At 49.5% G+C, this 21,731-nt stretch overlaps 1 protein-coding gene across 1 annotated transcript; it reads left to right on the top strand.

Moving 5' to 3' along the window:
• The first annotated feature begins 1,528 nt into the window (after window positions 1-1,528).
• Window positions 1,529-20,489, top strand: NEMF (nuclear export mediator factor). Its single transcript, XM_027662577.1, has 33 exons — window positions 1,529-1,704; window positions 2,806-2,874; window positions 3,191-3,293; window positions 4,098-4,223; window positions 4,305-4,453; window positions 4,654-4,721; window positions 6,733-6,819; window positions 7,593-7,669; window positions 8,122-8,192; window positions 8,284-8,359; window positions 9,581-9,643; window positions 9,775-9,852; window positions 10,264-10,472; window positions 10,938-11,123; window positions 11,443-11,506; window positions 11,979-12,067; window positions 12,723-12,826; window positions 13,200-13,262; window positions 13,390-13,502; window positions 13,890-13,947; window positions 14,286-14,365; window positions 14,850-14,970; window positions 15,382-15,718; window positions 16,305-16,347; window positions 16,433-16,482; window positions 17,005-17,152; window positions 17,470-17,547; window positions 17,624-17,815; window positions 18,416-18,448; window positions 19,176-19,282; window positions 19,360-19,403; window positions 19,499-19,578; window positions 20,187-20,489. Exons 1-33 carry the CDS (start codon window positions 1,646-1,648, stop codon window positions 20,262-20,264), a joined length of 3,303 nt encoding a protein of 1,100 aa, XP_027518378.1. The 5' UTR covers window positions 1,529-1,645; the 3' UTR covers window positions 20,265-20,489.
• Window positions 20,490-21,731: the final 1,242 nt, after the last annotated feature.

Genomic DNA, 21,731 nt, shown 5'->3' on the forward strand with positions numbered 1-21,731 from the left:
AAGAAGGAGAAAGGAAAGGAAAAGGGGAAAAGGGGAAAAGGGGAAAAGGGAAGGGAGAAGAGAAAGAGGGAAGGAAGGGAAGGGGAAGAGGAAAAAGGTGAATGGGAAGGGGGAGAATGAGAACGGGAAAGGGGAAAGGAAAAGGGGAAAAGAGAAGGAGGAAAGGGGAGGGGGAAAGGGAAAAAAGGGAGGGGTAAAGGGAGAAGGGAAAGGAGGAAAGGGAAGGGGGGAAGGAGAAGGAAAAGAGGGAAGGGTAAAAGGAAAAAGGGAAAGAGGGAGGGGGTAAGGGAGAAGGGAAAGAGGGAAGGGGGAAAAGGAAAAGAGGGAGGGTGGAAAGGAAAAGGGAGAATGGAAAGAGGGAAGGAGGGGAAAAAAGGGGAATGGGAAGGGGGAAGGAGAAGGGGGAAGGAAGGAGAAAGAGATGGAAGGCGAAGGTCAGGGAGAAGGGAGGGAAGGAGGAGAAGGAGGATGAGAAAGAGCCGGAGGAACGGGGAAAGTGGGAGGGCCGTGAGGCGGGTCGGGGGCGGTGCCGTGCGGGCGCTGAGCGCTCTATGGTCTCTGTGCCGCCGCCTCCTCCGCCGGGCGCGGTGGCGCGCGCCTGTAGTCCCAGCTACCGGGGAGGCTGAGCCCGACGGATCGCTTGAGCCCAGGAGTTCTGGGCTGCAGGGCGCTGTGCCGAGCGGGCGTCCAAGCTAAGGCCGCCATCAATATGGTGACCCGCGGGGAGCTGCGGGACACCAGGTTGACTAAGGAGGGGTGAACCGGCCCAGGTCGGAGACGGAGCAGGTCAAAGCTCCCGTGGCGGTCAGTAGCGGGATCGCGCCTGTGAACAGGCCCTGCAGCGTAGCCTGGGCAACACAGAGACACGCGGGCTCCCTTTTGCCCCACGCGCACCCTCAACACCCCACCCGACCCCAAAACCACCCCCTTTTACCCCACACGCACAGCGCCTCCTCATGGCACCAAGCGCCACCGCACACCCGCCGCTCGGCGAAAAATTAACAGCACGCCGCCAATCTCCAAGCCCGAATCCTGCCCTTTTGCCGCCCGACACGGACGCGCGTGGGATCCTTTTGCCTGGGCAACACACGCCCACACACTCGGGATCCTTTTGTTGTCCCGACACGGGCACCCGTGGGATCCCTTTTCCTGGGCAACGCGCAGAGATCCCTTTGCCACCTCCCAACACGCGAGGGATCCTTCGGTCGCACCCGGGACCCCTGTTCTCACACAGGGGGGATCCTTCTGTCACACACAGACCCTTTTGCCGCCCCCGGGACCCTTTAGTCACACACGGTGAATCCTTTTATTACACACTGTGGACCCTTTTATCACACAGGAGACCCTTTCATCCCACACCGTGGATCCCTTTATCCCACCCGGACCCGCCGTTCCCCCCTCACGCCCCGCGCACTCAGCGCCTCCTGCCGGGCGCGCGGGGTAACCGCCCTGCCCGCGCGCGGCCGCGGAGCGACGGGAATTGGCGCCGGGCGCGACCCGTAGTGCGCGTGCCCGGCGCAGGCGCGGGGCGGCCCCGGGAGCGCTGAGGGCCCGGAACTGTGTGTGGGATCGGGAACCGGGATCTGCGCGGGACGGGATCTGTACGGGACCGGGATCTCGGCGGGTCTCGGCGGGCGGCGGCGCCATGAAGTCCCGCTTCAGCACCGTCGACATCCGCGCGGTGCTCGCCGAGCTGCGGCAGAGGTACCGCCACCCCCCGAGCGGGGCCCGGCCCGGGGGGTCCTGGCACTGATTCTGGTCCTGGTCCCGGTCCTGGCATTGGTTCTGGTTCTGGCTCTGGTGCTGGTTCTGGCACTGGTCCCGGGTCCGGGCCCTGCTTCTGCTCCCGGTTCCGGTCCTGGTCGCGGGCAAAGTCATGGTCCTGGTCCTTCCTCTGCTTCTGGTCCTGGCTCTGGTCCCGGGTCCTGCTCCTGCTCCTGGTTCTGGTCCTGCTCTTGTTTCTGTCCCTGCCCCCGGTGCTGCTCCCTGAAAGCTGAGCCCCTCCATCGTGTGCTGCCTGCACAGCTCTGCCCGACCCCACTGAGCCCCCCAGCCCTGCCCTGCCTGAGCTCTGCATCCCCCCTCACCTGCTCTGCCATCCCATCCCACCCCCTACCACGGGCAGGGACACCTCCCACTAGCCCAGGTTGCTCCAAGCCCCATCCAACCTGGCCTTGGACACTTCCAGGGATCCAGGGGCAGCCACAGCTTCTCTGGGCAACCTGTGCCAGGGCCTCCCCACCCTCCCAGCCAAGAATTCCTTCCCAATATCCCATCTATCCCTGCCCTCTGGCAGTGGGAAGCCATTCCCTGTGTCCTGTCCCTCCATCCCTTGTCCCCAGTCCCTCTCCAGCTCTCCTGGAGCCCCTTTAGACACTGGAAGGGACTCTAAGGCCTCCCAGGAGCTTTCTTTTCTCCAGGCTGAACAATTCCCAGCCAGCTGGGAATCTCTGCTGCTCCTCACATCCCTGTGGAGCTCTGACACATTTCTGGTGTCCAGGACAGTCTGCACATCCAGCCCCACTCTGAACAAAGTGACTTGTTCAGTTTTTTGCACTTTATCCATTAATAGCAGTTCTTCCATCTCCTAATTTTCTCCCTCTCTTAATTGCTGTCTCTTAACAGCCATTTCTCCGTGTTTTTTTCTTTCCAGCTCATTCCATTAATCTTCCTTTGCTCCCTCTTTGGTGACTGCCTCATAATTTATCATAACTTGCCCTTCTTTGTGTTTTAATTACCCCTGGGAATTTTTCAGCCACTTGTGTGTCAGATTCTCCAAAGGATTCTGTGTTTTCCCTTTGGCAGCTTGCTGGGAATGAGGGTGAACAACGTTTATGATGTGGATAACAAGACGTATCTTATTCGCCTGCAAAAGTAAGGACTTGGAATTTCTTTGTTTAAAAGTTCTTTAAAAATGCTCTTACTGTGTGTATAAAGTGCAGTAATTCACGTGGCTTTTCTGACTAGTTTTCAGTGAAATTCTGCATTTTTTTTGATAAAATGCAGTGATTTTTACTCCAAAAAGATTATTGGCAAATAGTATACGGAGTGTGAAGCGCTGCAGAAAAACACTCTGCAGACTGGTGGGTGGTGAGAGGTGGCTGCCCACGTGCCTTGGAATGGTAGAATATCCTCAGCTGGGAGGGATCCACAAGGATTTTGGGGTCCAGCTGCTTTGTTTTGTCCCCAGGCCGGACTGCAAGGCCACGCTGCTGCTGGAATCTGGGATTCGCATCCACGTGACGGAGTTCGAGTGGCCCAAAAACATGATGCCATCCAGCTTTGCAATGAAGGTAAAATCCCCTGCAGTTCCTGATTTAGTGACGTGGCCGGATGTCAGGAAGGAATGTTCACGTTCTGTCCTTGGAGACAGGAAAATAGTGGAAGGATTTGCCCGGTGAATCCTGACCCGGTGGGTGACTGAAGACAAGGGAAGAGCAAACGTGGACTTGGGATCATGTTGTTGTTATTAAGTGCCTAAAACAGTGAATACTTAAATTTATACAAAATTAGTACTAATCTGGATGTTTTCTGGGCCGCTGAGACCTTTTGGAATTTTACTCCAGCAAATTCCTTGTCGTTCCAGTTGGATTGTCTGAATTTTTAAGCAGCACCCTGTGTTGTAGATTCCTCCTGTTCAGTCTGCTGGACTTTGGGGGTTCAGCTCTTGCTCCAGGCTCCTGGGCTGGGTTCCTGCAGGTAGATCCACAGGGATGCACCTGGGCACTGGCTCACATGGACCTGCTTATCCTCTGGCCACCACCCCATGGAAGTGACTCAGCAAAGACTCTCCGGGGTGGCTTTCCACAGCTTTCCACATGGATACGGGGATAATCCCAGTTCTCCTTGTAAAATAAACCCTTTGAATTTTCACTGCCTGCTCCCTTAGGCTAACCAAAGAGGTGGTTTTAATGGAAAAGATGTCTTAGTGTTAAAATTGGGAACAATTTCATTATTTATAAGCATCAAGGTATCTTGCTAAGAACCGATATTTTTACCGTTAGGATATTTTAATTGAACAAGAAGAGGTTGGTGTCACAGGAGGGCATTTCCAGGTGTTTGCAGCACCTCACAGACCTTTTTCCCATCCCTGGCAGTGCCGGAAGCACTTGAAGACCAGGAGACTGGTCAGTGTGACCCAGCTGGGGATCGACAGGATCGTGGACTTCCAGTTCGGAAGCGACGAAGCCGCTTATCACCTGATCGTGGAGCTGTACGACAGGGTGAGTGCAGAGCTCCAGGGCTGTCCTTCTCTGGAGCAGGGACGCAGTGTGTGGCTGTGCTGATGGTCCCTGTGCTCCCAGGGGAACGTTGTCCTCACGGACCACGAGTACATCATCCTGAACATCCTGAGGTTCCGCACGGACGAGGCGGACGACGTCAGGTTTGCCGTGCGGGAACGATACCCCGTGGACAGTGCAAAAGCTGCTGTGCCCCTGCCAACCTTGGACAGGTAATTGCTTTTCCATGGTGTGATTACTGGGATAAACCCCAATTCCCTGGAGCTGTGAAAAGCTTCGGGTGGGTTTTTTTGTGGGTTAAGTGTGGTTTTAATTTCTTAAGACTGAAAATGTTCTGTAGCTTCTAAGTAACACAGGGTGGGTTTAAAGCACATGATTCCTTGGAATTGCAACTCTCTGTTTTCTTTCACAGGTTAACTGAGATAATATCAAATGCACCCAAAGGGGAACAACTGAAGAGGGTTCTTAACCCACTCCTTCGTAAGTAATTGGGCTTTATTAGGAAATGAAATGGGCTCAGTCAATATCCATTATGTTCAGATCATGCTGAAAATGTGAATGACTTACCATGGAATCCCAGAATGGTTTGGGTTGGAAAGGACCTTAAAGATCATCCAGTGCCACCCCATGCCATGGGCAGGGACACCTCCCACTAGCCCAGGTTGCTCCAAGCCCTGTCCAACCTGGCCTGGAACACTTCCAGGGATCCAGGGCAGCCACAGCTTCTCTGGGCAACCTGTGCCAGGGCCTCACTGCCCTCCCAGTCAAGAATTCCTTCCCAATATCCCATCTATCCCTGCCTTCTGTCAGTGGGAAGCCATTCCCCCTTGTCCTGGTACTCCAGGCCCTTGTCCAAGGTCCCTCTCCAGCTCAAGCAGTCCTTTATTTTTTTTGATGTTTTTTGTGGCAATCTGCTTTTATATATGTTTGAAAAACAACAAAACCCCTAAGCCTTGGGAAACAGAGTAGATTTATTGACTCCAAACTGTCTGCAGAGAGATGAGCCTGGCCATGATCCTGCAGTGATGAGGACCTGGCAGTAGCTCTGTTAGAGCTAATTTGCAGACCTAAGTGTTACTGGTCCTGTCACTTAGGAATCCTTGGCCTCACATGGTGTCACTGATCTGATTATCCAGGCACAGCTGCTCCACTCTCTAAAATCTCCACAGTTTTTCCCTTCAGTTACCATGGGAGTTTGGCTGTTTCTCACCCTCCTCCTCCTTGTCCACCCATGAAATCCAGCTGCCCCTCCTACCCTTCTCTGATTTTTGGCACTACTTGCGTCCAGCAGTTTCTCACATCCCATTCCCTGGGTTTAACCTCAGGCCAGTGCTGCTCTCTGGCCCTGTCACATTTTCCCAGGAGAGTCTCAATCCCAGCAGTTTGAAATTTTAGAGACTGAGCAGGAGGCACCTTCATATTTCATAGTTTGGTGTTCCAAGCCTGTGATGATCCTTGTCGCTCTTCCCTGTGCCTTTTCTGCCTCTGCCTGTTGTGAAACATGGTGAGTAAAAGTGTTTATAGCATTCACATGGGAAGTGCTCCGTGGCTTTATGCTGTGGCAAGAATTCCCATGTTCTGTTTGTTATTCCTTTCCCAATTCCCAACACACAGCTTGACTCTTGTGTTCACTGACGTTGGATCTTGTGCTTCTGCAGGACCAGCTGTTGCTGAGTCTTGCTCCCAGATAGAAATGATCATACATATAAGTAGGATGGTCTTTCCACATGGAGATTATTTTATATTGTTTTATTTCCTATTGTTTTGCAGTGAGTTTATGTGTTAGTTTTTTATCCAAGCTCTCGTTGTTGCTCCATCTCCTCCAGTTCTTCCCAGCTGGCTGTTGGTGCTTGGATGAGTTGTGTTCCATCACCAGGCTTTGCCCTTTATCCCCCTTCCCAGGCCTGTTGGATCCATCACCTCTTCCAACGACTGGATTTGAGGCCAATTTCCCTGCCTGCAGAGAAATATTCCAACCAGAGCTTCCCAGTGCCCTGCACTGTGGATGAAACTCCAGACATAAATTTAATTTTCCTGCTCTTGTCATATCCAAGTTTTCCTTTTGCCCCTTGGTTGCTTTCTGAACCTACTGGCCCTACCAGGCTTCCTGCTTATGATACCTCTGGGAAAGGTTTCATTATTTATCCCGTCAGGGATGAATATTTTTCCAGATTTTCCGAAGATTAATTTTATTTCTGTGTTTTAGAATTTGCTCTCCCATTTTCCACAAGGGACACAACTTCAGATAGCTTCTTGCTTTTAACAGTTTCTCTTATCCTGATGTTTAATCCTGGCAGCCATCCTTGGATTTTTCTGGACCGCTGTTTAATAAGTTCTGAACCTCCAAAACAGCAGCTTTAAATAGCCTGCGGCTTCTTTGCAGGCAGTTTCACAGCCTTAGGTTGTTGAAACACTTCTTAAAATTAAATTTAAATACAAATTTCATTGGGAATGTTCTCTACAGATGATCCTTCAATATTTTCTTTAACAGCTTATGGGGCCACCCTCATCGAGCATTGCCTTATAGAAGCTGGATTTTCTGGCTCTGTCAAAATAGATCAACACCTGGAAAGTAAAGGTGTGTAGGAAATAATATTTTAAAAGCTGGTGATTTTTATGTCTGTGTAGTATTTTTTTCCCCAAAGAGGTGAGTAGTCCTTAAACCTGTAGTTCTGACTATGTGGTTTTTTATTTTTTTAATGTTTTTAGGTTGAGGACCAACCTTGTTTGCATTAAAACTCTTGCACTGTGAGTGTATTGAAGATAAAACATCAGGTTTTATACATTATAAATGGTTTTATAAGGAGATGCCACCTCACTCATGAGGTGGAGTCTGTGTAAAAGGATGTTAGACAAAGAATCCTGTGTAGGAGAATCAGCATCAAAGATTTATAGTCTTTATTTAATCCCCCCAACGCTGGGGATTTGATAAAGTAGCAGCTTGACATTTATTGGGAACTTGTGGATTTGGGTGGTAAAGTCAGAATAGATTTTCCTACAGTCTTGTTTTTCTTGTGTGCTTTATTTTTGTCATATATCCAAAGGATTTTTTGCTTCCTGCTGCATTATGGGGGCTGTAGTAAATCAACTTTGTAACAAATAAGCTCTCACAGCTTTTGGTTTATGCTTTGCCTCTGCAGATTTGCTTTTATAAAGTGCTGGCATTTGTGTGGTCTTTTTTTCCCCCCTGAAACTTGAATAATTGTGCCTTAAAAGCACCCAAATAGATTTTTTTATTAAAAATTTCCCAGATGTAAAATGTGTGCTGAAACTCCTTTTTAAGATGAACAGTAATTGCTGGGGTGAAGCACCAGCACTAAACCATTTCTACTGTTTTATTTTTCTCTTTAGAAAATCTTGAGAGAGTGCTCTCAGCTCTGGAGAAAGCAGAAGAATACATGGCACTAACTGACAACTTCAGTGGAAAGGTGGGTCTGGGTGGGTTATAAATTATTTTGGAATTGCAGAATTAAACTGGTAGGCAGGAATTGTCCAGGATCTGCTTCTTGGTGTTATCAGGGTGGATTTTATTCTGTGAGCTCAGGCTCCAGGGGGTGATGTGGAATAAAAATTGTGCAGCAATGAAATAATTTACAAGCAGATGATATAAATCCTGTGAGAGTCACACTTGTGCTTTAATAAATTCAACACCTTACATGTGCATTTGTGTGATAAAGCTGTAGGATTGTCCTAAGGGTTGTAAGGAGTTCACCTCTTTTTCCAGAAGAAGTTGGGGTTGGGATGAGCCACTGGTCAGGGATTTACTGAGTCACAAGGTCTCCCTGCTGGAATGCTTTGGTGTCTTGTGCTGATCAGAGGTTACACCTAAAACTTAAAAGATCCTTTTCAAATATAAATTATATCTATGTATTTTTTTTAGGGATATATTATCCAGAAAAGGGAGAAAAAGCCAAGTCTGGAACCAGATAAACCAGCAGAAGATATTTACACGTAAATATTTGAAGTATTTTCTCCTTTTTCTGCTAGTCTGCATAACAGAAATTAGTTTTTCAGGTGATAATATCAAATGTGTATTTTACAGATATGAGGAATTTCATCCTTTCTTGTTTTCTCAACATTCAAAATGTCCCTACTTGGAATTTGACTCATTCAATAAGGTACAGTGCTTTTGCTGATACTGTACTTAAGTGCTTTAATGGGCTGATGCTAAAAAGAGTAATTAAAATATACAGCAGAGGTTGTTAATGGAAATGTAGACCTTGGAAGAGGTGATTAATTTTATGGAGAAATACTTTCAGGGGGAAAAGGCCAACTCAAACAGGGCCTTTAGGCTCCTGCTGAGCAGTGTTGTCCTCATGAACTCAGATCCTGGAGCTGTGTGTGGAATCCTCCAAGGAAGGTGGATGTTAACAGTCATAGAATCCCAAATGTTTTGTTAGTGGAGAGTTGGATGCTGAGTTGTCTCTGGAGAGTTGTCACAGTCATCACATTTAAACTTTTCCTGTTACTACTTTGGAAGCTTCAGGCACCTGATTTATTATTTCCTTGAGCGTTTGTCCTTCCTGGTCCTTGGACTCATGGAATCACTAAATACCTGTTGTTCCGGACCTTGATCTTCAGGATTCCCATTTCCCATTCCTGCCCTGCTTCTTGGCTGAATTTCAGTCATCTCCTTCAGAGCACTGATCATGGAACTGTGGAATGGTTTGGGTTGGAAGGGACCTTAAATCCCATCCAGTTCCACCCCCTGCCATGGGCAGGGACACATTCCACAGGGATGGGGCAGCCACAGCTTCTCTGGACCACCTGTACCAGGGCCTCCCCGCCCTCATAGCCAAGAATTTCTTCCCAATATCCCATCAAACCCTGCCCTGTGACAGTGTGTTCCCCCTTTGTCCTGTCACTCCAGGTCATTGTGAAAAGTCCCTCTGATGATCTAAACAGCCTAAAACCTCCCTCATCTTGTGTTTTAAGCACAGCTGGAACACCAGGAGCAGTTCTTAGGCATTTTTCTGGGTGTTTGTGGTTTTTTAACTGACCCAGTGAAGCAGCAGGAATTCAGGGCAGACAAGTCTGTCGTTGCAGTCATTTAGTCTGTATCAAACCAGCTTCTTTTTCATCACTTCTTAGCAAAGAAATGAGCCATAACTTGGCCATTTATTTACTTGTGCATAACCCCTGGTTTGAAGTGAGAGACATCCATGTCTTGCTGAACTCATGGGAGGGTCAATGGAGGAAGTTCCTGAACGTTGTTTTAGCCTCTGTTACCTCTTTTAGTGCTTTGCAGCCACTTCTCTTGAGGGAGCCTCCTTTGCCTGCTTGTTGCTGGTCTAAGTCAGGACAACCTGGAGATTCTTAAACCTGATTTTCTCTTACAGGCAACAGATGAATTCTACTCCAAGCTGGAGGGACAGAAGATTGATCTGAAGGCCTTGCAGCAGGTGTGTCCTCATCCAGGATTGGGACAGCTGGGATGGCTCCAGGAGCTTCAGAGGCTTCACTTGCTTCTTGCAGGGATTGGGTGGTGCCATTTATCTTTATATATTTTTTTTTTCCATCTTAATTTTGAAAGGAAAAACAAGCATTGAAGAAACTTGAAAATGTCCGTAGGGATCATGAGCACAGACTGGAAGCTCTTCAGCAAGCTCAGGTGAGACAGATTTTGGTTTCCAGCTGAGAAGATGCATTATCATGGAATCCCAGACTGGTATGGGTCGGAAGGGACCTTTAAAGTTCATGACATTCCAATCCCCTGCTGTGGGCAGGGACACCTTCCACTAGGCCAGCTCTGGCTCCATCCACCCTGGCCTTGGACACTTCCAGGGATATCTCTGGAGATCTCAAGTTGACCATAATCCCATGTAATCACTTAATCCTTGGATTTCATCAGGTGTTTAAGGAGAGACTGGACGTGGCACTCGGTGCCGCGGTCTGGTAGAGCAGGTGCTGTTGGGTCAAAGGTCGGACTCGATGCTCTCAGAGCTCTTTCCTGTGATTTTTGTTGAGCTGTTGCTGAGTGTGTGTTTGGCTCCAATGGATATAACCTTTTCCTTTCCCTAAGGAAGCTGATAAGCTGAAAGGGGAGCTCATAGAGATGAACTTGGCCGTGGTGGACAGAGCCATCCAGGTGGTCCGGAGTGCCTTGGCCAACCAGATCGACTGGACCGAGATCGGGGCCATCGTTAAGGAGGCTCAAGCCCAGGGAGACCCCGTGGCCAGTGCAATCAAAGAGTTAAAGCTTCAGACAAATCACATCACCATGCTGCTGAGGTAACTACAGCGACCAGTGCCTGTAAAAACCTCGTCTGACTCTGTATCAGGATGTCAGAGAGGAAGAAAACCCACCAACATTTCTTTTTTATAGCAAGAACTTCTGGTATGAAAAAGCTGGAAGGTGCAAAGTTAATTTATGAGTTTTTAGTTACCTCACAGAAATGTCAGTGCATGGAATAAGCTTGTTTTAAGTCGGTTCACTGGATTGGAAAAAATTGGCTCTTTGTTTCTGCTTTTGTTTTATTTTTTTCCCCCCAAAATTTGGCTGGCACCAGGACATAAACAGGCTGGCATGTGAAGCATCCCAGGGCCTCCCTGTGCCTGCACAGTGAAAAGGCTTTAAGAGCTCCTTAGGCCATTTGCAGACTTCATGAAGGAATAAAATTAAGAGCACTTTGCCCTAAGAATTAAAAAATAACCATTTTTCTTAATCATAGGATAAATCATAGTTATGTGTTTTAGGAACCCATATGTCTTATCTGAAGAGGAAGAGGAGGAGGAGGATGCTGACGTAGAGAAAGAAGAAACAGAAGAACCAAAGGGAAAAAAGAAAAAGAATAAAAACAAGCAGCTGAAGAAACCTCAGAAGAACAAACCCTCGTTGGTTGATGTTGATCTCAGTTTGTCTGCCTATGCCAATGCCAAAAAGTAAGATTTTCAGTAAATGTGTGCTTTGATGGTAGAAATTTCCCTGGGTTTGCAGTTGTTGGTGATAATATCGTAGGAGGGAGGGCTTTGGGGTATCTTGTTAAAAATTGAAATGAGCAGCTTGTCCCGAGCTCTGGGAGGTGCATTTTCTTGGACCAGACTCACTGGTCTCTACCTGTCACATTAATTTAATTTAATTTTGAGTCCAATTATGCACAGTGACACATGGAACAAAATGCAGATATGCAGGGGATAAGCACATCCTAAAAATGAGTGAATATTCTGGGATTTCAGGGACAAACACACTTGTCTTTCACAGGTACTACGATCACAAAAGACACGCAGCCAAGAAAACTCAGAAGACAGTGGAAGCTGCAGAAAAGGTATTTTTGTTCTTGATTTTTAGAAGATATTTAAAAGCAAAATCCACTGGTAAGTGGAAAGTCCTGGCCTGGTCTAAGTAGCCATAATGAGACATGAAAGGGAAAAACAACCAACCAGGGTTGTTTTTTTCTTGACATTTGAAGCTCAGCGGAGGATTGCAGATCCTTGATCTATCCTCTATTTCCACTAGTAACATTGGAAATGCTCAAAGCAGGTGGAGATATTGAGAGACCAGGATTTAGGGAGGCAGGAGTGGATAATCAGTGCAAATCCTTACAATCAAAGAGCTGATAATTTCAAGGAGCAGCTATCCAGGGTGGAAATTCAAGGGCAGCTGTCCCACATGTGCACGCAGGAGATGCACAGCAGAGTGTGGAGCCTGCACTGATAAAGTTCAGAGCCATTTCCCACTGTTCAGCCAGCAATTTTGTGATTCCTTCTGGATTGTGATCCTACTTTCTGTCCAAACAGGCATTTAAATCAGCTGAGAAGAAGACAAAGCAGACACTGAGGGAAGTTCAGACAGTCACCACCATCCAGAAAGCCAGGAAGGTCTATTGGCAAGTACAGCTCCATTGTCCTTCTCTCATGTCCCGTGTCAGGCTGAGTTTCCACTGGCTTAGAAGTGGAGCTAATTAGGATTTCTAAGCACTACGCTTTGTGTTGGGTCTCCTTGCAACTGCTTCTTAAAGTCACAGAATCTCAGAATGATTTTCAGGCATAGTAGCCAAGAGAAGCTGTGGCTGCCCCATCCCTGGAAATGTTCAAGGCCAAGTGGATGGGGCTTGGAGCAACCTGGTCTAGTGGAAGGTGTCCCTGCCCATGGCAGGGGGTTGGAACAAGATGGTTTTTAAGGTCCTTTCCAACCCAAACCATTCTGTGATTGTATAATTTAAAAAAAACACAAACAAATGAAACCAAACCTCAAAGCTTTTAATCATCTAATAACTGAACCATTAAAATAAAAATATGTAGGAGGACTTTGTGGTGATTTTACTTCTTGTTTCATCTCAAAATATTATTGGCAGTGGTGTTGTATTTGTCCCATGCCTTGTTTTTATGCCCCAGGCATATGGATGGACATGCAACTTTTTGCAGTGTCATAAATTGTAGATGCTGAGATGGTTATTCTCAGTTTGTTACAAAAACCCACCTGTGCAGTGTCCTGTGAGTTCCAGGAGTTTCTCACACAGTGGGCTTGCTGTATTTTGGCAGGTTTGAGAAGTTCCTGTGGTTCATTAGCTCGGAGAATTACCTGGTTATTGCTGGGAGGGATCAGCAGCAGAACGAGCTGATTGTGAAGCGGTACCTTAAACCAGGTGAGTCCAGTGAAGTGGAGTGGGGGGGGGGTTGCCTCTTGTTTTCCAGTTTTGTAGATGTCCAGGAGTGACGTGGGAAGGTCTGTCTGCTTTGTCCTTAAGTTGGGTCTTGGATCAAAGGGGATGGATCAAAGTCTTGGATCACTTTGGTGATGGGAGTCCCTCTGGCACCGTGGGCACGAGTGGGTTGGAGGGGCCCCCTCAGGAGCAAAGGAGCTGATTCTCCCTGGGACAGCTGATGGACTAAAAGGCTTCTGTGTCCTCTTCCCATCCTGCTGCTTGGAGCCAAAGCAGCTGTTTCTAACTGGTGTTGGAAACTTCCCCTTGGCTCAGGGATCTGTGTGTGGCTGATTGGAGTCCCCCTCTCTTCCAGGGGACATCTACGTGCACGCGGATCTCCACGGAGCCACGAGCTGCGTCATCAAGAACCCCTCAGGTACCTGGCTGGGGCTGGTGTGGGATCCTGCAAAGCTGACACGCTGGATTAGGGCACATATGGAAGGTTTAGGGTTTAATCTGCTGTGCCTGGATCATGTCATGGTGTGCTGCATGTTCCCTTGCAGGGGAGCCCATCCCGCCCCGGACCCTGACAGAGGCTGGAACGATGGCCCTGTGTTACAGTGCAGCTTGGGATGCTAGGGTGGTCACCAGTGCCTGGTGGGTCTCCCACAACCAGGTAAGGATATGACCTTTCCTGGCAGAACACTGAGGGAAAGGGTTTTGACTGCAGAGAAAGCATCTGTGATTGAGACTGGGAGCTGATGGATGTGGGTCAAATTTGGTGTAACTCAGGTGTGGGAGTGTAGAGATTGCACTGATGTTTTGGTGGTTTTATTTCCTGAATAACCCAGTTGTTCACCCAGGACTTCTAAAATACAGTGCTGGTAGTGTGTGATTGGATTGAAACATCCCTTAGGAAAATTCCCTGCAAAGGAGGGGAAGAACCCCTCGGATACGGAGTCCAGAGAGCTGTTCCCAGGAGTTACTTTGCTGGTGTTGTCATTACATGATGCTGCCCTTCTGTCACATGTATTTTTTATAGGATATCATGATTTTTTTTTAGGTTTCTAAAACTGCACCCACAGGAGAATATCTCACTACTGGGAGCTTCATGATCCGAGGTGAGACACAAGGGAACAGTGGGAATTTGGCATTTTCTCTGAAGGTGCTGGGCTGTCCTGCAGTGGCAGCCACCCCTTCCCTCTGAACAGCCAACAGATCCTGCTCTTCTCCCCAAAATCTATTGGGGAATGGTTTAGACTGACTATCAGGCAGTTGCAGCAGCATTTCTTGTCAAATCCTGGGCAGAAGTTCATTGGCTCAGCTGCTTTTGAGTTCTCCTGTTCTCATCTGAGAGATAAAATAAGCCCCAGTGTAATTTTTTGGTAGCCTAAAGCCTCTAATAAAAATGAATTTTGGAAGTACATCCTGTAACATGGCTGTTAAACCTCCTCATGAGACTCTGCCTTTGTTTTTCAGGGAAAAAAGAATTTCCTTCCACCTTCCTATCTGATGATGGGCTTCAGCTTCTTGTTTAAGGTACAGCTTTTCCTGTGCAGCTCCTCCTGGCTTTTTTAATTTGCTTTGAGCTGTAGGAGGCTTATTTTCTGGGTCTTGCTTATCAGTATATTCCCAGTTACTTCTTTTCCCACTGGGACAAATCCCATAAAACGCTTCTAGCTGATAATGACTCTGCTTTCATTTCCATCTTTCCCCACTGTGCACTGTCTACATGCAAAACAGACTTAAACATTCCTGCCTCTGACAGGTTGTTATCCCAGCTGGAGCATGGGATGTTCAGGGAATCTGGAGGATGTGGATGTTCAGGGAATGTGGGTGTGCAGCTGTGTGTGTTACACTGACTTTTGAGGGTGTCACGCTTGAGTTTAAATGTGCTGGACTAGTTTTCTTGCCTTTTGATGGCAAAAAGTGTTAAAAAGGAAAGGAAAAGCCAAATGAGGTGTTCTGTGAACAGACCAGTGAACTGGGGCTGGTCCTGACACAAAGGTGCCTCTGGTTTTAGGTGGATGAAAGCTGTGTCTGGAGACACCGGGAAGAGAGGAAGGTCAAAGTCCAGGATGAGGATCTGGAAACGGTGTCCAGCAGTGCCAGTGAGCTGGTGGCTGAAGAAGTGGAGCTGTTAGGTACAGTGGGGCTGGGTGCTGCATGTGCTGCTGGCAGACAAGGCTGTCTGGGGCCTGTGGGATCCCTGTGGGATTCTGGATCACTGACAGGACAAGGGGGGATGGTTTCAAGCTGCCAGAGGGCAGGGTTAGGTGGGATATTGGGAAGGAATTGTTGGCTGTGAGGGTGGGGAGGCCCTGGCACAGGTTGCCCAGGATCCCTGGACATGTCCAAGACCAGGTTGGACGGGGCTTGGAGCAACCTGGTCTAGTGGGAGGTGTCCTGGCCCATGGCAGGGGGTGGAATGAGATGGGCTTTAATGTCCCTTCCAACCCAAACCATCCTGGGATTCTGGGATTCCATAATTCTGTGATTCTGTGATGGATCAGTCTGGTGTTTCTGACCGTGTTTTCCTGCCCTCTGTGCCCCAGAAGGAGGAGACAGCAGCAGTGAAGAGGAAAAAGCCGAGTGTGAGGAAGCTCCAGAGAATGTGGAGGCAGCTCCAGAGGACGTGGAAGCTCCAGAGGATGTGGAGGCAGCTCCAGAGGACGTGGAAACCCCTCCTGAGAGTAACTGTGATGAGGGCGTTGCTGACCTGGAGCAGGGAAGAGGAAACACACCTCCTGCTCCAGAGGGGGACTCTGAGGAGGAGGAGGATGGAGAATCCGAAGATGAAGTGGAACCTCCAGAGCCAAAGGGAGGAGGGAAGGAGGAGGAGGTGAATTACCCAGACACAACAATCGACCTGTCACACCTCCAGTCTCAGAGGTGAGTGAAGCAGCAGCAATGGGGGCACCCCTGAGGGTCTCCTAAAACGCTGCCAGGACAGGGACTGGGATGAGTTGCCATGCCTTCCTTCCATGGTCAGCAAGGCAGTGCTGTGGGAATGCTGCCCCATTTTCATTGCAGGGCTGCTCAGACCTGAGAAACTGAGCCCTGAGCTGTTTCTGCTCTGCCAGGCTGGTGCAGAGCTCCTGCTCTGCGTGGGGCTGTGAGATGAGCTCAGCTCCCTGTCGTCCCTGGAAGTGGCATTCCTTAGGGGGGGCAAGGAGATGGGATGGAGTGGGTGGGAATGGACAGCTCTGCAGGGCACACCACTGCTGAGGGGGCTGTGTGCTTGGGAAGCTGCACATCAGGGTTCCTTTGGTGCCCAGACATTGTTGCCTGTGTGTGTCAGATGAGCTGGCAGAGATCTAAGACTTGTTTTGGAAACTAAATCCCAGTATTCCCACCTTTCCCATTCACCAAAGCTGGGATTTTCAAGAACTGGAAAGCTGAAAGTGTCTGGGCCGATGTTGTGTCCATGGCTGAGCTGCTCCATATGTGTTGATGCTCCATTTCCATCTGCCCACAGATCCCTGCAGAAAAGCCTCCCCAGAGAGGAAGAGCCCAGCTTGGTAAGGTCCCAACTCCAGTGTTTGGCACAGAGCAGTGGGAGCTGCTGCTGGGCAGGGTGTGCTCTAACTACCTTTCACTTCCCAGAGTGACAGCAAGGCCCAGGGGCGAAGGCACCTCTCTGCCAAGGAGAGGAGGTGAGAGCCACTTTGTGTTTCATGGAATCACCGAATCCCAGAAGGGTTTGCGTTGGAAGGGACTTAAAAGCTTATCCAGTCCCACCCCCTGCCATGGGCAGGGACACTTTCCACTATCCCAGGTTGTTCCAAACCCTGTCCAGCCTGGCCTTGGACACTTCCAGGGATCCAGGGGCAGCCACAGCTTCTCTGGGCAAACGCCTCCTCCTCATTCCCTCCCCAGGACTTGGGCACAGGGCATGTCTTGCACCTCCCAGTCTGGGCTGGGAGATCCATACCCATTTTCCATCCTGCAGTTCCAGTGTGGGCTCCTACTTCTGTCCTTTGGGAATGCTGGTTGTGAACAGTTCCTTGTGTACTCGTGGGCTGGAGAGGTTTTACTGAGGAGGGGTTGTTTCCACAGATCGTGCCTCAGGTTCCTCCAGAGCTCCATGGCAAGGGATCAGGGTGGGAATGCTGCCAGGAGAGCAGCAGCCTCTCTTGTCACAACCAGGGGCAGTGTGTCCTGATTGTTTTCCTTAGAGAAATGAAGAAGAAGAAGCAGCAGAACAACTCTGAGAACTCGGAGCTGCCTGAGGAGAAGCAGAAGGAGACGGAGACACAGCCTCCCCCTGCTCCCAACAGCAACAGGGGTGTTCCAGCCCCTCAGCCCATCAAGCGGGGCCAGAAGGTGGGCAGGGATCAGGGGTTCCCCTGGGTTGAGCTGTTGGCATGTGAAGTGTGAACAGAAATCCCAAATTTCCCAGACATCCATGGCTGCCTCGTGGTCTTAGGCTCATGGTGGTGCTTTAAGTGGGATTGGGATGATTTTGCTGGTCTGTGAGCACAGAGCTCACTGGAACCAGTCTCTTGGTTACTGGCGAACTGCACTGAAAGGTTTGGGATACTGGGAAGGGGAGTGCACGTGGGATCAGCACCCAGGTGTTTGTGGATGCAAAAGTCTACCAAAACCACCATTTGTGAAGCTGTTGGTGTTTCCTTCTGCAGAGCAAAATGAAGAAGATGAAGGAGAAATACAGGGACCAGGACGAGGAGGACCGGGAGCTCATCATGAAGCTGCTGGGGGTGAGGGAGGGGGGTCCTGCCTTCCCTGGGGCCATGGGAGCTCCTTCAGCAGCTCTGACCACCTACGTGCCCACAGTCTGCAGGCTCCAACAAGGAGGACAAAGGGAAAAAAGGGAAGAAGGGGAAGACAAAAGAAGAGGCAGCAAAGAAGCAACAGCAGAAACCCAAGGCCCCACGTCGTGGAGCAGGAGGGGGCAAGGAGACCCTCCCAGCAGGAATCCTGCTCCACGAGGCACAGGACCCGGCCCTGGAGGAGCAGGATGAGAAGGTGAGGATTTTGAGGGGAAGGTGAGGAGCAGGAGGGGAAGGTGAGGAGCAGGGTGAGAAGGTGAGGAGCACTCACCTCTCCTCACCTATCCATATGTCTGTCCCTTGCTCTGGCTCTCCTGGCATTGTGAAGGAGCTGAGCTGCTCCTCATGGTTTTTGGGCTTTGTGCCAAATGGCACAGCTCAGGGAGCCTGTTGGTTTCCCAAAGCCCTGCAGCAATCCCTGTGCACGTCCTGTTGCCAGCACAGCCACAACTGGGGCTCAGAGGAGTCCCAGGATCCAGGGCAGTCAACACCTCCCACTCAGCTGAGCTGTACCTGAGCTCCCAGCTCTGCTGTGGGGAGTTGGTATCTCTGGGCCTCATCTCTCCCTCCCAGCCTGGCGTGTGCCAGGCAAACTGGAGGGTGGGAAGAAACACTCCACCCCCCACCCACATCAAAATGGTCTTACCTTTGCTTTGCAACGAGTCCAGCTCTCCTGGCAGGGAGAATGTGGCTTTCTGGGTTCTGCTGATAAAGCATTGATTGTCCCCAGGGTCAGGGGGAGGAAGGAGCAGCTGTGTGCTCCCTCCAGCTCTGACTGTCCTTTGTTTGTGTGCAGGAGGAGCAGGACCAGGATCAGCCAGGAGTGGAGGTAAATGTTTGTCTGCAGCTCCATTAGTGTGGAGGCCAGGGCTGTGTTCCCGTGGGAGCCCTCCAGGAGCCTCTCTGGGCTGTTTGAACCCAGCTTCATTGTATTTTCTAAAAATAACCTCCTTTTCTTCCTGCCCTGCTCATCTCCACAGCCTCCATTAAACCAGAGCTGGCTCCATGGATGTTTGTCCCTTATTTTTGCCTCTGGAGGTGCTGGCACCCCCAGGAGAGGTGGCTCTGGGCTGGAGGATGACACAGTGTGCAGGGCAGGTGGTTCTTTAGTTTGGAAGTTTCTTTACCTCTAAAATTGCTTCCAATTTTTCTGTAATTACAGGCTGTGGGCGTTGCCCAAGGTTGGGAATAAGTGAATTCCTTTAAATTCTTTCATGAAGGAGGATAATGGTGTCTGTCAGGGGGGAAGCTGATGGTGACCCTGTAAAGATGTAACAACATTTGGGGGTCCCAAAACTAAGATCCATCCAATGGTGTGATTTCAGTAATCAAAGAGGGTCAGTCATGAATCGTGGCTTGGTGGTTCGATGCCAGTGAAGTGAGTGATCCTGTGATCAATCAGTCATGGAATCACAGAATGGTTTGACTTGGAAGGGACCTCAAAGACCACCTGGTTCCAATGCCTGCCATGGCAGGGACCCTTCAGTCCCCAGTAAGCCCAGCAGGGAGGGGCTGGAGGACACGATCTGGTCCCAGTGAAGCTCTTTACCCCTCAGGACGGTGAAGCCCTACTGGACTCCCTGACTGGGCAGCCCCATCCCGAGGACATCCTGCTCTTTGCTGTCCCCATCTGTGCTCCCTACACAGCCATGACCAACTACAAGTGAGTGGCAGCACTTTTTTGGGGTAGGGTTTGGTGGCAACCTGTGTTTTACTCAGAGAAACCTTTTCTTTGGGCAGGTATAAAGTCAAGCTCACTCCGGGCACCCAAAAGAAGGGCAAAGGTAAGGTCTGAAAGCCCTGAATCCTTTTCCCTGCTCTGCCTGGTGAAGCCAGTGTGGTTTTCCAAGCTGTTTCACTCTTTCCTGTGTTTTTACAGCTGCCAAGATCGCCTTGCACAATTTTATGCAGTCCAAAGAAGCCAGTGCAAGAGAGAAAGACCTGTTCCGCAGCGTGAAGGTGACTCCTTCTGCAGAATTTCTCTTGTGCAAATATAACAGCAGCAGCAAAATGTCCACTTTGAGGGGGAAATGCTGCAAAACTGAGTGTGCTGTTGGTTGTTTTGGGGTTTTTCTACCACTGCTGGGGGACGTCAGAGAGTCCCAGGATGGTTTGGGTTGGAAGGAATCTTAAAGCCCATCCAGCTCCATCCTCAGCCATGGGCAGGGACACCTTCCACTAGACCAGATTGCTCCAAGCCCCATCCAACCTGGCCTTGGACACTTCCAGGGATGGAAATCCACAGCTTCTCTGGGCACCCTGTGCTGCTTAGGCTGGGAAGAGCCATTAGAAATTGAACCTCAGTTTCTGGGCCTTGGGTTTCTGTTTTGTGTCACTCCTGATCTAAAATAACGTATCTGGCAAAAGCAGCATCTTCCAAGAAATCCTCTAGTTTTGGAAGGGGGAATTCCTGTGGCAGGGGCAGGTGCTTGCCCTGGCAGTTCAGGTTGGAGGTGTGTCCTGTGCCCCTCACTGTGGGAAATGTGTCATCCCTGTACTCGGGGCTCAGGAAGGTGCCTGTAAATGCTTTTCTGCCATGTCCCCTTCTCCTCTTCATTGTTTTCTAGGACACCGATTTGTCAAGGAATATTCCTGGTAAGGTGAAAGTGTCTGCACCTCATCTCCTGAACAGGAAGAAGAAGTGATTCTATACTGGGGGTTCTCACCCCCAAACTGGTGCAGTCAGGACCAGCACCTGGAGCTGGGACAGACGGACACAGACCTGCAACTGGTGTTACTGGGACTGAATTGTTTCCACGGGGCAGGGCAGCAAGGGCCACGTCCTGCAGCGTGGTTTAGATGGACTCTGATACCAATAGCATACAAACATGGAAGTAAATTGCTGGCATTTGGTCAGGAATGTCCTCCCAGGCTGTTGGTTCTCTCGTTCCTCACCCCTGGGCAAAGGTACCGGGATCTGGGGCAGCAGAACTCTGTGGTGTTCAGCTCCTTCCTGCCCCAGGCCTCTGGCAGGGGCTGGAGTTTCCAGGAGGGCAGTTTCAGTGCAAAATGCTTCCTTTGAGAAGGCAAAATTTTATTTTCCCCCAGACATTCCCTTGGCTCTGGAGAGAGGGAAGGTGCAGGCCCAGATCCCACCGTCTGCTCCCACCCCAAGCCCAGCTGTGCAGAACTTACCCTGGGGAGGGGAGGAGGAGCAGGGGCTGGGAGTCAGGATAAACCCGTGGGATCTGTCAGGAATTACAGGACAGGGATTGTTCTAGAAGTCCAAGTTTTTAATTGTTTTTTTGAAGGCAGCTTAAAACATGATTCCCCCCTTCCCCATGGCAGCATGGCCCGTTCCTGTCCCCTGTGTCCCCTTGGAGCTGGGGCAGCCAAGGCAGCCCTGATTCCAGAAAGAACCCTCTAACACTCCTTTTTGAGTACTAGAAAGCAAAGCATTCTTTATTTCCAGCACACTGGGTGTGTAGGAATCCTTTCCACAGTAGGCACGCTGAGTTATAGGGGTGCTGTAGTTTTATACTATAACATCTAACGTGACATCACCTGTTACACCCACTTCCCAAACCATCCCTCCCACAGCACCACCCTCACCACACCTCTGACACCTCTCCTGCATCTCAAAAACACCTCTATCTTCCTCATCCTCCTCTTGTCCCTTTCCTGGCCTCAGGCCTTTGGGACAGCACCAGCCTTCTGGAACGGCTTCAGGCTCCTTTGACTGCTTTGCTGGTTGTTATATCTCTTTCTCAGGGCATTTTTACAGGGAGAGGAGCCTTCTTATCTCATTAGAAATTCCTGTCTGTTGAAACACTTCATGAAGCATCTTAGAAAACTGCTACAAAGGCATCATTTCTATATTAGTAAGCTATATAACAGAGGTTTCAGGCTACATTTCCCCCCTTCAGAGACTGAAAAGGATTCCATCCTGTTAAGTTTCTGCTGCTTACATGTAATGTTGAACCCTAAGGACTAACAATAACTACAACACTGAATCATACAGCAGGTTAACCTGCAGACACAACTGATGAGTGCAGTTATTATGAACAGCTGTTTTATCCTGGTCCAGTTTGATAGCCACAAAGTAAGTTTATGACAGGTATTTTCAGCACCCTAAAGAGGACTGTATGACTTTTATGATATGAAGTGACTGC

Source organism: Corapipo altera, unplaced genomic scaffold (assembly GCF_003945725.1).
Source record: "Corapipo altera isolate COAL_440 unplaced genomic scaffold, ASM394572v1 169, whole genome shotgun sequence".
Taxonomy (NCBI): domain Eukaryota; kingdom Metazoa; phylum Chordata; class Aves; order Passeriformes; family Pipridae; genus Corapipo; species Corapipo altera.